Source organism: Hermetia illucens, chromosome 1 (assembly GCF_905115235.1).
Source record: "Hermetia illucens chromosome 1, iHerIll2.2.curated.20191125, whole genome shotgun sequence".
Classification (NCBI taxonomy): Eukaryota; Metazoa; Arthropoda; class Insecta; order Diptera; family Stratiomyidae; genus Hermetia; species Hermetia illucens.
Genome location: NC_051849.1, coordinates 164150796 through 164170425, shown reverse-complemented (window position 1 = coordinate 164170425; position 19630 = coordinate 164150796). Strand labels below are relative to the sequence as shown.

At 42.2% G+C, this 19630-nt stretch overlaps 1 protein-coding gene across 1 annotated transcript; it reads left to right on the top strand.

Moving 5' to 3' along the window:
• Positions 1–4547: 4547 nt before the first annotated feature.
• On the top strand, positions 4548–6916 carry LOC119646486 (phospholipase A1-like). The gene is made up of 3 exons (XM_038046947.1): positions 4548–4603; positions 6205–6308; positions 6402–6916. Exons 1-3 carry the CDS (start codon positions 4548–4550, stop codon positions 6914–6916), a joined length of 675 nt encoding a protein of 224 aa, XP_037902875.1.
• Positions 6917–19630: the final 12714 nt, after the last annotated feature.

The following is a 19630-nucleotide window of genomic DNA, read 5'->3' as shown; positions in this document are numbered from 1 at the left end:
CACTGGTCCATACCTCCGGCGCTAGTTTGCCGCTATCGGAATTGCGCCAGACGTGAGTGGCTTCTAGCCACGTCGCTAAAGGGTTTCGCAGGTCGTGGCCCACCGGGTGACTGTTGCTGCTTACTTTTCTCCAGAGGTTACTTAGTATCCGAGCTCCGCTTGTACTTTTGTTCAACCTCGTCTTGAGATCGGTTGCGTTTGAGAGCGGTCGGCTTCGCCTTCTGCTCGTTTGCCAGGCATTTGCTGCTATATTCCTCAACATTCGCCTGGTATTTAGCGAGGCCCTTTCCATCCCGCTCCCCGACAGTACCGGGCTCTTTATTCATAGCAATCTTGCTGGGAATATGCATGGTTTTCTGGTACTGGGTGTTGAGCAGGATACCAAAGGACCTCACTTCTTAACCGGTTTCCGGTGACCGACGTTCTTGTCGGTCTTTACTTTTGAGGGATTCCCTGACGTCGAGGGTTTCGGGTTAGGAGTACTATGTCTGGTACTTGCTACACCCAGCTTCACGGCAGTGGATTCCACGCTACAAACCACTAATTTGTCTGTTGCTTCGCTCCGGGAGGTCGCTATTGTTGGTTTCAGCACAGCGGTATTACGGCTGGTCCCGAGTGTACTGCTCTCGACGGGTACTGTCCCCTGGCTGGATGCCAGAAGCTCGTTATCCGATAATGCGCCTGGCATCACCACCTCTTCTTCTATCATCGATTTATCTGTTTTTTAAATAATTGAGTCTATGTCTTGGTGCTACGAGCAGTCCTGGAAAAATGTTCACCCTAGCTAGTCCTGCCACAAGGGTAAGGTTTGAAACTGAAGGTGCCCAAGGCATTCAGAGGTCGCATACTAAAGACGAAGCTCCCCATTGGTCACGCATCCCTTGGCGTATGTTGTTCCACCTTGGCTTGGAGTCCTATTAGCACCATCTCCAGTGCAGGGAGGACGATCCCTGGGCTGTTGTTTCGGCTCATCCGGCGCCAGATTCACTTGCTCCTAATACATGACCAGCAGACAAGCAGATTCTCATCAGTAGAATGAGCCCGTCCCAAGCCTGTCTCGTTAGAAATCGAAGTGAAGTATTTAAGCAACTTTAAAAGGTTTATGCCGTATTACATAGCCTTAACCTTTGACTTGAGTGCCAGAGACATTTTTGGTAGGTTCGAGTAGAATATTTGTAATATTTACTACCTTAAAAATATCGTGTCATTAGGGTAGTAAATTTCTCATAAAAAACATGAAATTAAATATAAGGCGACAATAAAAATTTATCGTGGAAAATTTCTGCAAATGATTCAGTTTGTGGAAATCGAGCAATGCCAAAATTATAAATAATCTGGTGTGCATTTTGTTACAAATATTCGTATTCTATTCTAATCTGAAAAGGAAAATGAAACGTATAGGCATGATTGTGTTTGACTTAAGATTTCTGTGTGCAGACGGTCAAAATTTCCGAACGGCGGCGCCCGTTATGATCCCCGATGATACCAGTATCGCCAGCTGAAATGTCAGCAGAAGCAAATTTGGCCAGACTAACCGATTTTAACGTTTATTTTAACTTGTTTACCAATTTAAATCCTGAAATATCCCAACAACTGGTTGATGGTAACATTACCTCCATTCGAAGTTCGAACTTCAATGCATAACTTCCAACAAGGTACATCTTCTGTTATGAATTTTTTTCATTGCTTCTAGAAAATTTCAAAAATTAATATCACAAAGTTAATATAATTAAGAGAGATGATCCTGTAAATTTCTTGTGAAGTGTGTAATGGGCGTAGATATTGAAGATTGCCGAATCCCTGGATTGACTATAGTCAACCACGAAGGCAGAGCTATCTCGGACACAGCAGAAGGAGCGAAAGTTGACCGCGTGTCCTGTCGCAACGCGCTTGTAGACTCGGAATTGCGGGAACTGTGGCTGGGGTATTTTTGGACACGTCAATCCCTCCATATCGTGCTTCATTTGTCTTATACATCGTATGTTAGGATCACATCAGATCCAGTTTGAGGAGATTTCGGGAAAAGTTCCAAATAAAGATACGCACTGCAAAATGTGAAAAAAAAATAAAGTAAAAAATCCAGCTCAACAACTCACGTGGAGCCGGCAAACTCCTGACCAGAAATTCCCAAATAATTGTCTATTTAACGTCGGAAACCAGGCTCCAGGTAGAACAGACAATGGCAAAGGAAATTCATAAGGGTTACTTCCTCCCCTTCGCAGCTTCGACAATGCGAATTAGGTATGCTGAGCTTGGGGGCCAGGGGGTCAGGGGTTGAGGGTCAGCATCTAGTGAACCTTCGCCGTCTGAAGTCAGTAACTTCTTTCTGGGAGAGCTCTTTTAGGAAGGCCATGATTCGATGTGTTCCAAAAAGTGTTAATTTATGCTTCGGTACTGCTTGTTGTAGTACAGATGAAATATTCTTAATTCTTCAAAACAACTTAAAACTATGTTAATACCTAAGAGATTTTATAACCGTTTAATGCATCACTGACTTCTACGGGAAATTCTTCATTAATTATATTGGTTGGGACGGGTCTTTATTAAATTTTTGGGGTGAGTAATTCTATCCACACTTTTACATTCAAAACAGTTACCAATGCTTTTTACGAGTTAACAACCGATTACCAAGCCATGATCGGAACTCGGTTTGTATTGATCAGAAAACGGCTAGTTGTAATAAAAAAAAATAATTTATTTCATTAGGAGTTTCACGTTGACACTAAAAATCTCTAAAAATGTCTAATATAGAATTACTGTTATAGATGTAACCAGGACTTTTTCAATACCGCGGATTAAGGTGTTATTACGTATAGGAATTGCGCACTTCCCAGCACCGAACTTGATCCACCAAAATTCCGAATCTTTCCACACAACTGAGTGATTAAGTCATCTTTGTTCTGTATAAAACTCTTTTCCTGCCGTTACCTGATCTCATGTCAGCTCCTCATAAGTCTGCGCATTCATCGGATTAGACAAGTGTCGAATCCAAGCCATCCGCAAAGGTCATCACGACCCGCATGCCGGACATAGCATTGGTGACCTCCACATCGGAGTTACGATCTACAAATTGTACAAGTACCTAGGAATTCTGCAAGGAACCCATGCTCGAGATCGTGATCTGAAGGACGCTCTGCTGTCCGAATTCCTTCGACGTGTGAAGCTGCCGTGCAGCGGATGAACTTGTCTTGTGACATCGGAGGTGAGGGCGAAGTTGACGTGGCGGCACAACATCATCGCTAAGTCGACTCGCTGCGCGCTTATTTTTACAACAAAGAGCAGGCGAGTCCCATGAATGATGGATCTCTTAATCCTCTGAGTGGGGTGAAGTCGGACCAAGAACGGACCGACGAATGGAAATCGAAGGCAATGCACGGTAAACACGTGAATTGTCTTTGGCTGCCATTCGTCGATTTGCATTTGTAGGGCTTCCCTTGATGCCCTGGGACACTAACACAGTCTGGTTCAAACCATGCAGAAGTACACCATTCTGCATACGTGCTCTATGTTGCGGGGAGTTCGTGATGGATTCTCCCATTAACCTACCACCGGCCACCCCCACCAGTGCCCCTTTAGTTTTTAAGTCGGTAGGATCGTCCGAGTCTAAATGCTGGGCACTTAGTGCTAGTATTAGGTGAAATCCGGCATCTGCCAAAATTGTGATAACTTGGAAATAAATGAAATGAATGAATAAATAAAAATAAAATAATAAATAAAAATAGATAATTAAAAAGTTCAAAACGGATTCACCCAGAGATCTGCATGTTTCCATTCTTGTGTTCCTACGAAAGAGTATTTAAAATTCATTTTTGTTATCTTAAATACTACAATCAGCCGACACGCGCAATATCTTAAGCTTAGGTCTTCTGAGTTCTTGAGATCACTCGGTTATCCATTTGCGTTTATAATTAGATTCACGGAATAAACCCGAAGACTTATTTGAAAGCTTGCAGCAAAACAAACTTATCGGTTGATATACACTGAAGAACTAAGTGGAGGATTACTGAGCATAGCACATTTCCTTTTAAAATTCCGGCGAATTTACAACCAACTCTTCCTTCTTTCGTTAGCCTCTCCATTCGCTAGCCTCTCCGTTCATTTTCTTGTTTTTCCCACCCCCTTATATATAAATGGACATCTTTGTATTTTTTCACTGGATTTTCTTTTGGGATTTTAATTAGAGTCAAATGAATGCTTTCGTATGACGAACGGTAACTTTTAAAAACGACCGCAAGGCACTCTGATTGGCCTAGTCGACCTTTTCCAAATTTGGAGTTCTTTTCCCGCTTCAATTTTGGCACCGCTAGAAATCGAAGAGCTTGACTTCACAAAGGATAAAAACCTAATTACTGCTAAGCGATCTGAAATAAATATCTGCTTTTACAGAAATTTACCGGTTTCGATCCGCCCGGAAAATGCTCATCGAATCCCACTAATCTTTCACCAAAATCCTCCTCCTCGTTGTGTCGGCACAACGAACAGCACAACTGCCAAATCGTACTCACTTCTAGGAAGTTCAAAATCTAAACCTTCTCCAACAGCGAAAAATGATCTCCCCTGCTTATCAACTGTTCCTCGATCAACCGGCTCTGCTAAACCTAAGGTAAGTTCTAGCTCTAGTGTGGGAAAAGGCATTGCAGGTTTTTGTTTCACTTTTCACAGAAACGGTTATGCCAAATGACACGAAATTCGGTGGAAGGATTGCCTCTTCCGCGTAAAATTACTACTCTCTGGAAGACAAACTGCCAGCAACACATTGAATTGAATATCGGGTATATTCAACATATATACACAACCAGCTATATATAAATGGAATAATCGTGTACTGCAATATTTCTACATAAAAAAACCAACAAAACCTTTCATGCTTGAAGCACTGAATTTCAGCTTAACTTGTTTTGTCTTTCGCAACCTACAATACATCATAAATGACTGCTTTACATGGATTAAAAGAATCACTCTCTGAATACTACGGAGAGGATGCAGTAGGGAGAACGTAAATGATAAAACGATGAAATGGGCGCACTTTTCAGCGCGTTTTAATCTAAATTAAATTTAAAATGCTTATGGTTAAAAAAATTCGAATTTTTTTCACAAATAATTTTTGCAAGTTTTATTAGGTTGCTCTAGAGAGATGATTTCCATCATTACTGAAAACAAGGCGGGGAGTCTATTGCTATTTTATTTGACAGCGGTAGTTCGAGCTTTCTTTTACAGGTTCTTCTCGGTAAACTGTTAGTCTTAACTTGAGTATGGAATCTTCCCATCCTTTATCGCTGCTGGAGCAGTTTAAACCCATTTCAGGGGATGCTCCCCTACACTCTTGCAAGATTTTTTTTGTCATCCAGGCGTAGTTCCGTCCCCACGTAGGGCGATCAGACCCGAGTCTGCAAAAGACTCATCTGAAGTGGCTCTGCCACGAAGCCTCACCGGAGGTTATTTGGTACCATGGGAATCGGAATGGCCCTCTGGGAGCATATGCTCCAGGAGAATTTCTGGAGGATGTGTTCTCGGCCCGGTTATTTGCGGTTGCCTCTCTAGTGGGAGTTTCATGGTGGTTGTGGCTATGCCTACATCGCGGGCAGGGCTCCTCGGAGCTCGAGCGTGGAGTTGCGCTGCACAACTCGGGTGCCGTACCCCTTAGTTGCGGCAGAGGTGTTAGATGGGCCTCGCATCCACTGGTATGAATGCTGAGCCTGCACTCAGTATAAACCAGTACCGCTGTGCTAGTCATGGCCGGCCTCTGATTGTGGTCCCAAAATCAATACGTGTCCGAAGAGGACCGTGGGATTATGCCTACACAGCACGTACTCACGTTAAACCCCCAAGACTTTCATGTCATCCAGGCATCTTCTGCTTGCAACCTTACTTACAATCAGTGGATTTTTCAACTTTCTCCACCAGAAAGTCTTTTTAGCTTTCAATACGATTGCATCCGCCAAAAGTTGATTACGTGAGAATCTAATTTGACTCACATGCCTTTATTGGGTCTCTCCTTTATCCAAGTCGCCCGTCAGGCCTGTAAATAATCTATTATATCTGAAATGAAAGATTTCAAGCTATACTTATAAATTTGCTAAGAAATTCTATTATTACCAAGGAAGGTTGTTCCTGGATTTCATACGAAATGACCCATTTTACTTCTCACATTGGCATTGTGTGTTATATTATCTAACAAAATAATGCATCTGCTTCGCTTTGCAGGATAATTTGCAATGGGTGGCTCAGTGGCAACGATACAGATATGAACAAAGTACTTCGAAATGCTTACGCCGTTGGTAACTTCAATGTCATCATTATGGACTGGAGTGAAGGATCGGAGGATTGAAATTATATTCAGGCAGCAGCTAACACTAGAACAGCTGGATCGAAGTTAGCATCTTTTATCCAGTATCTCGCAGCTAATGCTAAGCTGGATGTGAACAACACCTACTTGATCGGACAGAGTTTGGGAGCACATATTGTTGGCTTCGCTGGGAAACTTATTCAAACTCTTAAGATCAATACGATTTTCGGATTAGATCCTGCAGGTATACCTTTCAATACTGCTGGTCCTAATGATCGCCTGAATATCGGGGACGGGTCATATGTGGAAACAATTAACACTGATGTTGGTGTTCTGGGGTCGGATATGTCAATTGGAAATGCATCCTTTTTCCCGAATTATGGAACACTACAACCAGGTTGCATTGATCCGACGACATTATGCAGTCACGCTCGTGCTAATGTTTACTTTGGCGAATCTATTGAGGCCTCGGTTGACTTCTATGCGGCGCAATGTTCAGCATTTAATAATATAATTTTTCGTGATTGCAATGAAACAGGACCTGTGGCATACATGGGAGGTGAACCATCGAATTATGATAGAGGAGTGAATAGTATCTACTATTTGCCGATAAATTCTGACCCGCCCTGAGTTGTCGGGACATTTTAATGCATTTGATGAATCGAATTATTTTTCAATTTGTTAAATGTGATTTCAAACTTCTAATCGAATACTATATGTACGTATAATTAAATTAAAAGAACAGATAGCAATCTCATTTTCCCGTAAATCATTAAGTGACTTCCTCGTTAATTTCATTTTTAGTTTACTGGTAAGTAACTCCAGGCAGCATTTTCTATTATTTTCTAATCTTAAAGGCTTAAAATACTCTTTTTCTTCGGCTTGGTAGAAGTTTTTTGAATATCTAAGACCATTATTGAAAGTTGAGCGTATCACTCAGCAATGTCAGACCCTTTCTGCAGATTGTCAGTGGTAAAATTATTGTTTTGGTGAAATGGAGACAGGATATAATAACGATTTTAATTCATTTCAATCTTAGAAGTGGGGTTCTGAATATGGCTTCTGGCGGGGTCTTCACTGTGAGATTGTGTTCCAGGTTAAGGAGTATCGCTATTGTGCAGCGATGTGGGCCAACGGAAATTTCAGATACAGGGGAGAAAGATGATTTCTAGGAGAAATTGCACGCAGTTCATGAGAGGTTTACTAAAGGTGACATTGTGATCGGGATGGGTGATTTGATTGCGAAGGTGGGTTCTAATAACAATATGCTCGGATATATGATGAGGAGCCCTGAGCTTGGTGTTGGTAGCAACAATGTTAAGTAGTTTTTTGATTCTTATAATTCTCATTACCTCTTCATCGACGGCACACTGCTCGGCCACAGGACCAGCTACAAAGTCACTTTGGTTTCGACAGATCAACAAAGGAACATTTAATTAGATAGACCATCTCCCGGCCGGTTTCCGGATAGCTGAGTGGTTAGAGCACAAGACTATCATACGCGGTTCAAATCTCACTGGTGGCAGTGGAATTTGTATCGTGATTTGATGTCGGATACCAGTCGACTCAGCTGTGAATGAGTACCTGAGTCAAATCAGGGTAAAAATCTCCGGCGAGCGCAATGCTGACCAAATTGCCTCCTACGGTATACTGTAGTGTACCGTTTCGGTCTTGAATGAAGTGCTCTTACACACTTCAAGGCCCTGATCCAATATGGATTGTTGCGCCAACGATTATTATTATTATTATATCCCGGCCAGCGGTACATTCAGGAGTTGTTTTCCAAATTTGCTGAACAGAATGGGCTCTGACACTAGCTTCGAACCGTGACTTACCCTTACTTACGTGCCTCAACTGCATTACCTTCCAGCAGAGCAGAGTGTTGGCCCCGCGGATTCAATATCGGCCGTCGCCGCGATCCGCCTGTCGTTCAGCAGTGAGAAAATTACTTTGCTGAGAAGACGGCACAAGGGTTAATCAACACGCTGAGAGTATTGATGAACCATCATTGAAAAAGTTTTTATCTCTGGTGCAAATTAAGCTGTCAGCCATGTTCAAAGAGAACGTTATAAAGCGGCGTAGTGTTTGCCGTAAAAAAGAAATTCCGCCGGGGTATAAGTAAAGCAGAATATGCCACAACTTGAAACGGTTTCACTACCGTTTATTACATCACAAAGAAACTCAGAGGTAGTTGGCAATCTTTCAACGGTAGTGTTAGAGACGTTAACAATGGATATTGGCAAGACGTTAATGATGGATGTGAATACAGGCGGCACCTTCAAATAGAAGCGAAATTATCTTTGCCATAAACGCGCTTAAATCTTTCCAAATGAGTGGAAGAGGATTTCTATGTTTCTATGTTTAATCTCCAATTTAAGTTAGGGTTCAGGACCACACCCACGCATTTTACATTCAAGAAATGTGTGAAACTACGTCCATTTAGCAGCAGGAAATTTCTGTTGCCATGGGGGTAGATAGCGTCAGCTTTATTTTGATTGGATAAGTTGAGCTCGCATCTTGCAACCCTTGTCCAGTAAAGAGCGGTTTCTGCGGATTTGCCATTTGGATAGGTGTGCTGGAGTTCTTTCCGGACTTATAGGCACTATTTCGTGCACATCCTAAGAAGTGTGGTACTCTTTTAACTGATATACCGCTGTCATCCAAGTACAATCTTTGTTTTACTAAAAATCATAGGACAAACGGTTTTGTCCAGGGCAGAGGCAACTCTTCAGACGCTGCCTCACCTCTGCCCTGGGAGCAGCGTGACCGTGAGTGGCATCAGATGGAAAACGCTCCTTTATATATTCAGGAAAACACGCGAAGGGTGCGAGATTGGATATAATTCGTCCGTCGTATAATTGTCCTATGATTTTTGTAATGCTTGGGTGCCATGCCCCAAACGAGGGATCCGCGGACCAAAGAGACGTGGGAGTAAGTTGCTCTCCATTTGGTCCCGTCCAATAACAAGTGGTTGTGGACTTAGGATCCCTCACTTATCCTAAACAACTTTGTTTTACTGTTTTTGGAGCATGGCTGATATTATGTCATTTGGACCCAGAGATTTATTTGCAGTGGGCTGTTTATGAACCAGGTTATTGATGATGCATAAATTCTAAATGGTGCCGAAGCTCGTCCGGACTCGCAGCTCTAAGGTCTTACCAGAAGATTACGTCCAGTGGAACATCCAATATCTTAAGAAAGGAAGGCGCCTTATGTTTTTTGATCAGAATCTTATAAGTCTCGCAAAATCAGGCTCGCTTCCTGGCAATCGTGATGACCACCTTTCACTTCTGGCAGCCCTTTCGCGACTGCTATTATTTATGTTTGCAAGACATCATGGGAAGAACCACCCGAGACGTACAAACTGCCTTCATCCAGATCGAGCAGGCGGCGATTGGCGCGAGATCTTGGCCTGCACATGAATGAAGGCAAGACAAAATATATGGTGGCAACGTCAGCACCGAAGACGAATCAACCAACAACATCAAACCGCACTGGTCAAACACGAAGAAGGATAAGGATAAGAGAATACAACTTTGAGACCGTTGACAATTTCTCTTATCTAGGGTCGAAAATCACAACCGATAACAACTACGGTGATGAAATCCGCGCACGGTTGTTGTCAGCCAACAGAGCCTATTTCAGCTTACACAGGGTCAAAGCTCTTACTGTACAAGACAATGATCTTGCCAGTCCTCATGTATTCCTCGGAAACTTGGGTTCTTAGCAAGAAAAATTGCGAACTCTTGGCCGCGTTCGAGAGAAGAATCCTCCGAAGAATTTTTGGCCCCCTACATGACGATGGACGATTCCGTAGTCTACACAATGACGAAATCTATGAGCGATACCATGGCCGTCCGGTTGTGGATAAAATCCGGCTCAATTGGTTACGATGGGCGGTTCACTTAATCCGTATGGATGAGGATGATCCAACCGGGAAAGTATATAAGGGCAATATCTATGGTAGAAATAGAAGACGAGGCAGACCCTGCCTAAGATGGTGCGATGGCGTAGGTCAGGATGCCAGACAGCTTTTAGGGATATCGAATTGGTGGACCTCGGCGCAAAACCGGAATGTCTGGAGTTCCTTATTAAGGCAGGCCTAGACCGGATACCGGTTGTTGCGCCGTTGATGATGAAGAGATATTAAAGACCTCTCGGATCAGCTTCTTAAGATTATGCAGGCCACCACAGTGCCACTGCTGCTACAGCGTTTGTTGTATTTTGCCGGGTACTAGATTCTAAATGTGATTTGCATTCTCTGGTGCCTCGACCCAGGACTCCAGTTTGGCTGTTATATCAATATTGACAAAACTTTCTCCATTTGATTCCTTTGGGGTCTCTGAAAAGATAGGAAGTCTCAATAGCAAGACTGAGACTGGAAAGTATTCAGCTGTGATCCAAGGTTAGCTGTCAGCTAATATGGTGATTGTGAAAACTTTCTTCCAACCGTCACAATTCCTCCCAGGAGGGGGAAAGTTGGTGTAATGTCCTCGCAAATAGCGTCTTACCTTTTTCGTTAATTTCCGAATAATCTCAAAATGGATGGTTTGCATTGGTATCACAGACACTTAACAGGTTGGCTTTCTCGATGAGATGATACATGTCAGATGTTGTTATTTCTCTGGTGAAACTCATCAGTTGTGGTCCAGATAAACGAAAAAAATATATACGTTCTTCACTCCGCCTGCTCCAGTTTCAATACCTGCAAACCGCTAGAACTCATGCCAGGACACAAAGAGGTGTGGAAGCTATTCCTGGCAAGGGCATATGAATTAAACTTGTTTCAATCAAAGTCCCTTGTCCTTTGGAATAAAGTATAATATTTACTTTGGCATCATTCGGTTTACTGAGAACTAGCGACGTCTACACATTCATGCGGAGTTTTCATAACCAGACGCGACACATTGGTTTGCTGGAAATCTCATCGCATTGGATAATCTTGAATTTCCTTTTTCCCAGGCGTCACACATGTTAGTGACGCACAGACCGAGAAAGAAGCTGGAGAAATGGTTCTCGCATGTTGTCATGTGGTAGCCTCGAAGCATATAGAAGGAATTAAAGCAAGGAATACATCCCTTTTGCGGTCCAGGAGATGCTTGATGACCAGCTTCGACAGCCTAGACTTATCATTGGTCAAAACATCCAGCCGTTAACGGAGAAACCAACCCGACTCCTGGTCACCTCACGGAAGGGTTTCGAAGTGCGTTCTCCGCCGGTTGACCATTATTTGGCCTCTGAGCTTTGTAAGCTCTGCTTTTTTTTTCTTGGTTGCTCGACCTCATCTTGAGATCGATTGCAGGAAGGCGGTAGGTTCCGTTTTTTGCTAGTTTGCCAACCATTTGTTATTATATTGCTTAGGAATCACCTAGTATTTAACAAGGTCCTTTCTATTCCGCTCGTTGCAGTATCAACCCTTATGTTTTGCACCCTTGTTCAGAATATGGAGGGCCTCCTGATATTAGTTTTCGAGCAAGTTTGAAGGGTATTTCCGTTCCTTTGTTGGATTCGAGCTGTTTTTCATTGATGGTGATAATCGACTGACTGACCAACTATTTCTTAAAAATGGTTTAGTTGAAAAGTCTACTGCAGTTTACTTAAGCACTTTTATTTTACTGAGTGTAATGCTTAAGTAAGCAACTTAGTAGTTATATCGCAAGCATAGAAACTATTTCATTTTTATCGTCAGTCGACTCCGAGTGTGTTTCCAACAACTAATGGTATGTGAACAACTTAACTAGTTTTTCGTGAGTGAATGTATCTGTCTGGATATCTTTCAGAACAACAAAGACAATAAATTTTTAAATATTGGAGAACCAAATGTTGAAAGAAGTTTATTATGTCACTGATTGCAAAATAGAATTTTAGCCGAAATCGCCGGAAATTGGACTACCAGTGCGTTTTGTGTTTGTGGACATTTTTAGTTATTTAGACACATGTTATCCGATTTGTATCTTTTCCATCGAGATGAAGATATTTACAATAGCTTTCCTACTTTATGGACTTCAGTGTCAAGAAGTTTTCGATCCCACTTTTTTGGGGTGGATATCAGATCAAAATGGTCAATTATTTCCCGTAAATAGATCTACGTTATTCGATGACTCGACAGTAGCACGGGTGCGTGATTTTAACGAATATTTTTTTCTGTTTACGAGGAGAAATCTACTTTGGGGCCAGAAAATCATTACTGGGGATGTGGATAGTCTACAACGGTCCAATTTTAATCCAGCACATCCCACAAGGTAAACGAACAACAGAAAATAATTGAAATTCATTTACGAAAAAGCATATTGATCTTTTAAATCTCAGAAATGAGGACCTGATAGAAATTATAGAAAGAGGATGCTAAAATCAACAATAGTGAAGATTTTGCCAAAAAGGCGGAGCTCACAAAAAAACAAGAAAAGTAAAAAATGTGGTCGCTTTACACACCGTCTTCCAAGCAAAGTTCTGTTTTGAGGGAAAAATTAGTTCGAATTAAATTGGACCTGCTCCACGCATCGAACTCAAATCTAATTTCCACACATTGTGGCGAAAATCACTTTGGGAAAATCATGTGTGACCTCAATGTAAATCGTAGTAATGATAATTAGCCAAGACACCCAAAATGTATAATAGTAGAGCGAATATTTAGTTAGGATAGTTCTTCTTCTTCTTCTCAGTTATTGTCGAAGGTGCAAAGTAGTTTTCTAGCAAAGTCCTTGCATGCCGAAGGTCTGCTCTCAGTATCACTCTAGTTTCAGAGTTAGAACCGACTGCGTCGGTTAATTATGCGTCTCGAAGTGTACCAGTTGAACGAACTGCTTTATAATTATGTTGTATGGTTGGATAATTTAGTGTAAAATAAATGAAAGTAGAGCAGTTGAAAAGGGAGCTATCAGCGTTAGAGCCCCTACGACGGGAACTAAAACAGAAATACAGAGGAGACTTTGCGAAGCTTTGGAGTCACGAGATATTAATGTCGAGGAACGTGAACTCCAGTGAACACTGTCTATCGAAGGAAGCAGCTGAAACCTCCACGGTAAACAACAATTGCTGTAGATCATGAAATGGAGGTCTTAGGTGAAGGGGTAAAATGGCGGAAGGATCCCATGCGAGACAATAGGAACCAGGAGGAAGAAATTTCTAAGCAGGATGAACATACCTGGCGGGACACTACAGAGTCGGCGGAGATGACTATTCAAAAAGCGGTAAGTCGACAGATCGAAATTGTGAAGTGGCGAGAAGCGTGTGACAAGAACTTGACACTTTTAAGGATAAAGGTAGCAACAAGCATATGCTGGACGGCAAGGAATCTAACAACACTGTGACTTGAAGGTAATGATTCGTCAAGTTATGAAATTAATGAGCGTAACATTTATGCGGATTTTTAGAAGCGAATTCCATGATGGGAGTAGAGGAAGGTACGTAACATGGAATTATAAGAAGCGTCGCGGGAAGTGAAAGGAATCAGAAGGGATGGATAAATGGACATGGAAAAGGCCTGAGTTTTGGGAAAATTACTGTGAAAAAGTGAAGCGATAGATAGAAGAAAGTTGAAAAGTAAGAAAGACATGCGAGTGGGTATCGTGGAGTGATCCAGTAATGCTTATCGTTTGAGTGCTACTATAGAGGAAGAGCAGACTTTCGAGCAAGTATGACAAGGCTCTGGAAAAGTGGTAAAAGTAAGTTGTTGTTGTGAAGTAAAACCATCTTCTAGAAACGCTTATATTGGGTTTTTGTCTAGTGCTACGCAATCTAGTGATACGAGCTACCTAAAGCAGAAACGTAATAATATCATGCAGCGATGTCTGTCAACTTTATTGTAAATAACATCCATGTTCATTATCTTTCATTGTTTGTAGCTACATGATACAATAAGCTCAGGAATTACTTTGAACAACGACGTGAATGTAGTTTTAAAGGCCAATATATAATCACAAATTTAAATTAAACGGCAAGACATAGTAAGGAATCTTTGTCATAGAAGAAAATCTTTACCTATTCCACTTCTGTCCAGACCAGATTAGTTCCACCGTATTGAGTCTAGAGATAGAGTTCAATCGGTTTCTACAGGGGCGCACCCTGCGTTCGTGGTTATCACAACAGCTGAAGTCATAAAATAAAAGAGTTTCTCTCTTCTAGGATTGCATTACTAATGCCCAAACAGCTGCTGAAAAGTTTAAAGTCACTGGAATCTGTACTGTAAGTAACCGGAGGCAAATATGATCTACCTGCTCTTGCCATCAACTTGGTATCGCAAGTTAAGCGAAACTAAGCCCTGCGGACAGCATTGTCTCAGTATGGTTGGTTGGTGTCGAAGATCTCTCATGGAAGAAGATCCTTACCCCCCTTTACTAATCGGAGCCTATGCCTCTTATTCCGGAAATATATAATAGCAGGCTTGCAACTTTACAATGTATGCTTCCAGTTTGCATGATGTAAGGTAACTTGCCTAACTTTGACGTAGAATATAGCCTAATATGTCCTGAGGGTTAACAGCTTGTCTTCATTCTCAAAAATCTCCGCCTTATTTCGCGGTATCTTGCATTGACGTCAGCTGGAACCCTTCGAAGGTTCACGGTGTTCGGGCTGAATGGATCCGTTTCAACATACCGGTTTAGAGGGTACTTAACTTTTTGGAATTTGAAAATACTTTGCAGAAAGCAAATAATGAAACTAGAAGAAGGACGCTTTCCACGTGAAGGATAATTGTTTAAGAGAGAACTTCTACTAGAGGCTTTTAATTTAATGCACTGCGTTACTTAAACTATACATATTGAAAGTAACGGAAATGAGAGCTTTGTGCTAACTTTCTTTTTCGAGAGATTCCGCTCGATTGGGTAGAGTCTAGCTTCTTCCCCGAACTTACGGCGCTCGGACCCTTTTCCGGTTGTCGGCGCGTTCAGCCGGTATCGCTCAAGCATAAGCAAATATTAGACCAGTTGCGTTCACATCTCCAGCTTCCCCTTCTTCCGCTTTTCCTAGTAGACGTAGAAAAGAAGGCTCTGACAGGCTCCTCTTTTCGGCTAAAGTTTCCTTCTTTCGGGGCTTCCATTTCCGTTTTTCGGAAGAATTAGGCAACAGTGCTACCAACAGATCGACCGTAATCATGCTCTCGGTTAATCTCACAGTTGCTATACTCTCGTTTCTGGCTGACTGCATCGTATACACTGAGTGCAGGTTTTTCTGTGAGTAGTTAGCGCTTCGAGAGGTAGAAGCGTAGTAGTGAATTACTACAAGGGAGAAATTTTAAAGGCAATTTGCAGTGAGTAATTTCTGCCGCGAAATAAGACCCATCCCTCCTCCATTCTGAGGTATTGAGATGACAGTTGTGGAAGAATCCATAACAGAGCAACTCAAACGAAAATCTTACATGGAGCAAACTTTTGGTTTAAATTGAAGGTGTATGAAGCAAAAATGAGGATAGGTTGATGAAACGAATGAATTAGTTATCTCTGCATAAGGGTATGCATGCAAACATTAGGTTGTTGCAAACGAAATGGCCGTTTTTGTACTAAAATTTGAAACGGCTGTAAAGCTTACAAAAATTTATTTATTTATTTAATTAAAATAGGTGCCAGTCGATTCAAAACACTTCTCCTAGCGAGATTCAAGAGCATTTTTGCCAGTTTCGTAGAAGTCCAACTGTGGGCTGTTAATAAATTCGCCGACGGCAATTTTGACAGCCTCTTCGTTTCTAAATTGTTTTTCTGCCAAAAAATGATCCAAATGCTTAAAAAAGTGGTAGTCGGTTGACGAAAGATCCGGATGGTGGATGAGGCAGTCTCATACAGCAATTCGTTCAACTTTTGAACCGTTGTTCTGGAAAAATGAGGTCGTGCATTATCGTGAAGGAATATCACACCATCTGTGTTGATCAATCTCGGCCGTTGAATATTCAATTTTTGGTGCATATCCTCCAGTTGCGCACAGTATTTCTGTGCATTTCTCGTTTCTCCAGGTGCCAAAAAAGAATAGTGGATAACTCCAGCTCTAAACCACCAAACACTCACTATTACCTTCTTCGGATGAAGGCTCCGTTTCGGCATGTGCTTCGGTGGCTCATTAGCATCTAACCCACTTTTCATCACATTTCACTATTCTGTGCAAAAAGGGATCGCTTCTGTTGCGGGAGAGTAAAGAACTGCAAATTTCCATTCGAAGCACAATGTTTTGTTCCGTAAGAGCATACGGAACCCATCTGTCGAGCTTTTTCACCTTTCTAAGTTGTTGCAAGTACCGGCAAACTGTCGAATAGAGTACGCCCAGTTTCTCTGCAATGTCTCTCACAGACTGACGTATGTCGGATTCGACTAGCAAACGCAGCTCGTCGTTGTCAATCGATGGTCCTGGATGTCTATGTGGCTCACTTTGAAGGTTTACGTTGCCTGACCGGAATTTTTCGAACCACTGCCGTGTGGTTCGTTCGGTTACAGTATCAGCTCCAAATGCGCTGTTAATGTTCTTGGTCGCCTCCGCCGCTTTATGACCGAGTTTGAACTCATACGGAAAAAGTATACGTTCTTGGCTTTTTTCCATCCTTTTTCTCCTTTCTATTCACTGTCAAAACCGAAATGACTGCTTGATTAAATGTAGGAGTATTTATACTTCAATATTCAACACCAACAGCGCCAACTGGTGGTAGTTTGATACAGCAAAATCCCAACTAACTTCACTTGATTGCCAAAACGGCCATTTCATATGCAAGAATCTAATAAAAGTAAAAGGCAGAGCTCAATAACGCGCCTGAAGCCTCTCTCTACGGTATTCAAGTATATGTGGGTTTCACTAGACAAAGCAATTAATGCAGAAAATGGGGGATTTGGAAAATCTCAAATTTTCAACCGCCAGGACTCAATAAGTTCGACTGTTACTTGTAGACCAAAGCTTTTATTGACCAATGTGGCCTGCCTATTCCGATTTGTTCCTGGGCAACATCTGTGGGGAGCAAGTGTGGATGAGTTTTGGAAAAGCATCTTTTTGGCTCATGGTGAATTACATGAGAAATGGGTTCGATAGAAAAGATGTTTAAATGAATACTAATGAATCTTTAAGAAATTTTATTTGTGCTTCTTTCAGGATTGTCGTCGATGGCTATTTCAGTCAGATCGTCAACACACTGGATATTGATCTTCGCGTGAAATATTTAGGACGTGGGGATTACAATGTGATCATTATGAACTGGACTGATGGCGCAGTGGATATAAATTATATTGAAGCAGCGGTCAGAGCTAAAGTTGCAGCTAACAAGTTGGCCGCCTGGATGAAATTTATGCGGAGATATGGAAGACTCAACCCGAACAGTACATACTTAATCGGGCACAGTCTGGGAGCTCATATTGTTGGTTTGGCAGGTAAACAAATTAAAAACCCGAAAATCAATACGATCTTCGCGTTAGATCCTGCGAATTCACCTTATGAAACTGCGCTACCAGAGGACCGTGTGTTTATAACCGATGCTCAGTATGTGGAAGCGATCTACAGCGATTATGGAATACTGGCTGAAGCTAGATCAAGTGGACACGCATCCTTTTATGGTGGGTTCGGTTCATTTCAACCGGGCTGCCCACATCTGACCACATTGACAGTGTGCGATCATGCAAGGTCATTTGAGTATTTTGTTTATTCGTTGGGACTTGTGAATCACTTCTTTGCTATTCAATGCGCGAACCACGATCTAGCGATCAGACGTTTCTGTGAACCTACTGGAGAGTATGCGTATTTGGGAGGAGAGCCATCAAACTTTAATAGAGGAGTGAGTGGTATCTATTATCTACCCGTAGGTTACAAAAAACCATATTCTTTGGGTCAGTATTTCGGACTATAAAACTGCATTGGATCTATGACAATGAATAAAACAACATTTTATGTTTTTAATTTTGGATATTATATGTTATTGGACAACTAGTAAGACAAGATTTAACAACGCCCATTAAATTGAACTATTAAATTATATAGATATATATGCGAATATATTTTAAGGTAAGTACCGACGGTGTAACTGCAGTCATGCAAGTCTGCAAGCTATGCACAGAATCTCAGTTTTCCGAATAGTCGACGATACAAAAATTTAATTTGAACCTGGGCCTGCTAAACCCTCCCCTCCCTCCCCTCTTTTCAAGGAAGGATACCCAGAAAATAAACCAAATATGGAGAAGGAGAAAGGAAGTTTTTTTACGGTGCAGTGCTTTGGAAACCCAGTGTCGGCGGTTTTTGGGAGTGAGCAAGCGGGCTCCCGGCCGTCGATATCCAACGACCGCAATGCCTCAGTAGTGGGAAACTTGGCTACTGTGGCATCTAATGCTACAAGAGATAATGGTGGAGTGGAAATTAGGTCCACACCGGATCCTTTTAGAAGAAGTTCGAAGCTTAGGAGATGACTACCGATGACAATGGTGGTAGTCGAGATTCGTCGCGGCACTCTGAAAGAAACATGAATAGTCCCTTGATCGATATCATTCCTTGTGGTGCAAGGCGCGAGAGTAAACGAGAACTTACCGGACTGGCGTTCGTTACACTCGGGGAACGAATAAATGAACTGTGCACGTTCATCAAGAAGAGGCGGAATATCCATAAATATTCGAGCCTTGATAAGAGGCATTAAATTGTCTTATATCAAGGCAGTCGAAAAAAAGAATTCCCAAGGGTCAGGTGGCAAGGTCACAAGGGAAACACAGGTGACGCCTCCCCCAAAATAAGGCAGGAGGGAAAACGGGAAAACGGACTAGAGACGGTACCAGTGAGTCTTTAGGACCGCAGCAAGTCCCGAAGAAGAAAAAAGCCTCTTCACCAAAGAAGGCGGAGCCGGCGAGAGTACCCGCGAAAGTCGGTAATGTCACGATTGCAGCCACAAAACCTGCAAAAGAGGAAGAGACCAATGCTCGTAGGCCCGAACAATGGACTAAGGTGAGCAACAAGAGGAAAAAGGACAAAAAGAAGCTTCGCCCAGAAATAATAATTATTTCCAAGAAGGGAAATACGTCCTATGCCGACATTCTCCGAAAAGTGAAATTAGACTCTGAGCTGATGGATTTGGGAGATAGTGTAAGCCGTATCAGGCGAACGCAGAGAGGGGATTTGATGCTGGAACTAAGTAGATCCGCCGACAAGTCGGCCAATAACTTCCGTGCCAAGATGGAAAAGGTATTAGGAGAGGAAGCTGAGGTAAGAGCTCGGAAGCAGGAAATAGTGGTTGAATGTAAGGACTAGATGAGGTCACCTCCCGGGAGGACATCCGGGCTGCGCTAAAGCAACAGTTCAACCTCAGCGATCTAGACCAGAGTGCCATAAAAAGGATGAAGAAGGCATATGGTGGCACACAGACCGCTATTATTAGTTTGCCGGCGGAATCAGCTATAAAGT

Bases quoted from the DNA above. Each gene is read 5' to 3' on its own strand.
- LOC119646486 (XM_038046947.1), top strand. From the start codon at position 4,548: ATGATCTCCCCTGCTTATCAACTGTTCCTCGATCAACCGGCTCTGCTA. The intron at 4,604-6,204 runs GTAAGTTCTAGC...TTCGCTTTGCAG, and splicing joins CCGGCTCTGCTAAACCTAAG to GATAATTTGCAATGGGTGGC. The intron at 6,309-6,401 runs GTGAAGGATCGG...AGTATCTCGCAG, and splicing joins TGTCATCATTATGGACTGGA to CTAATGCTAAGCTGGATGTG.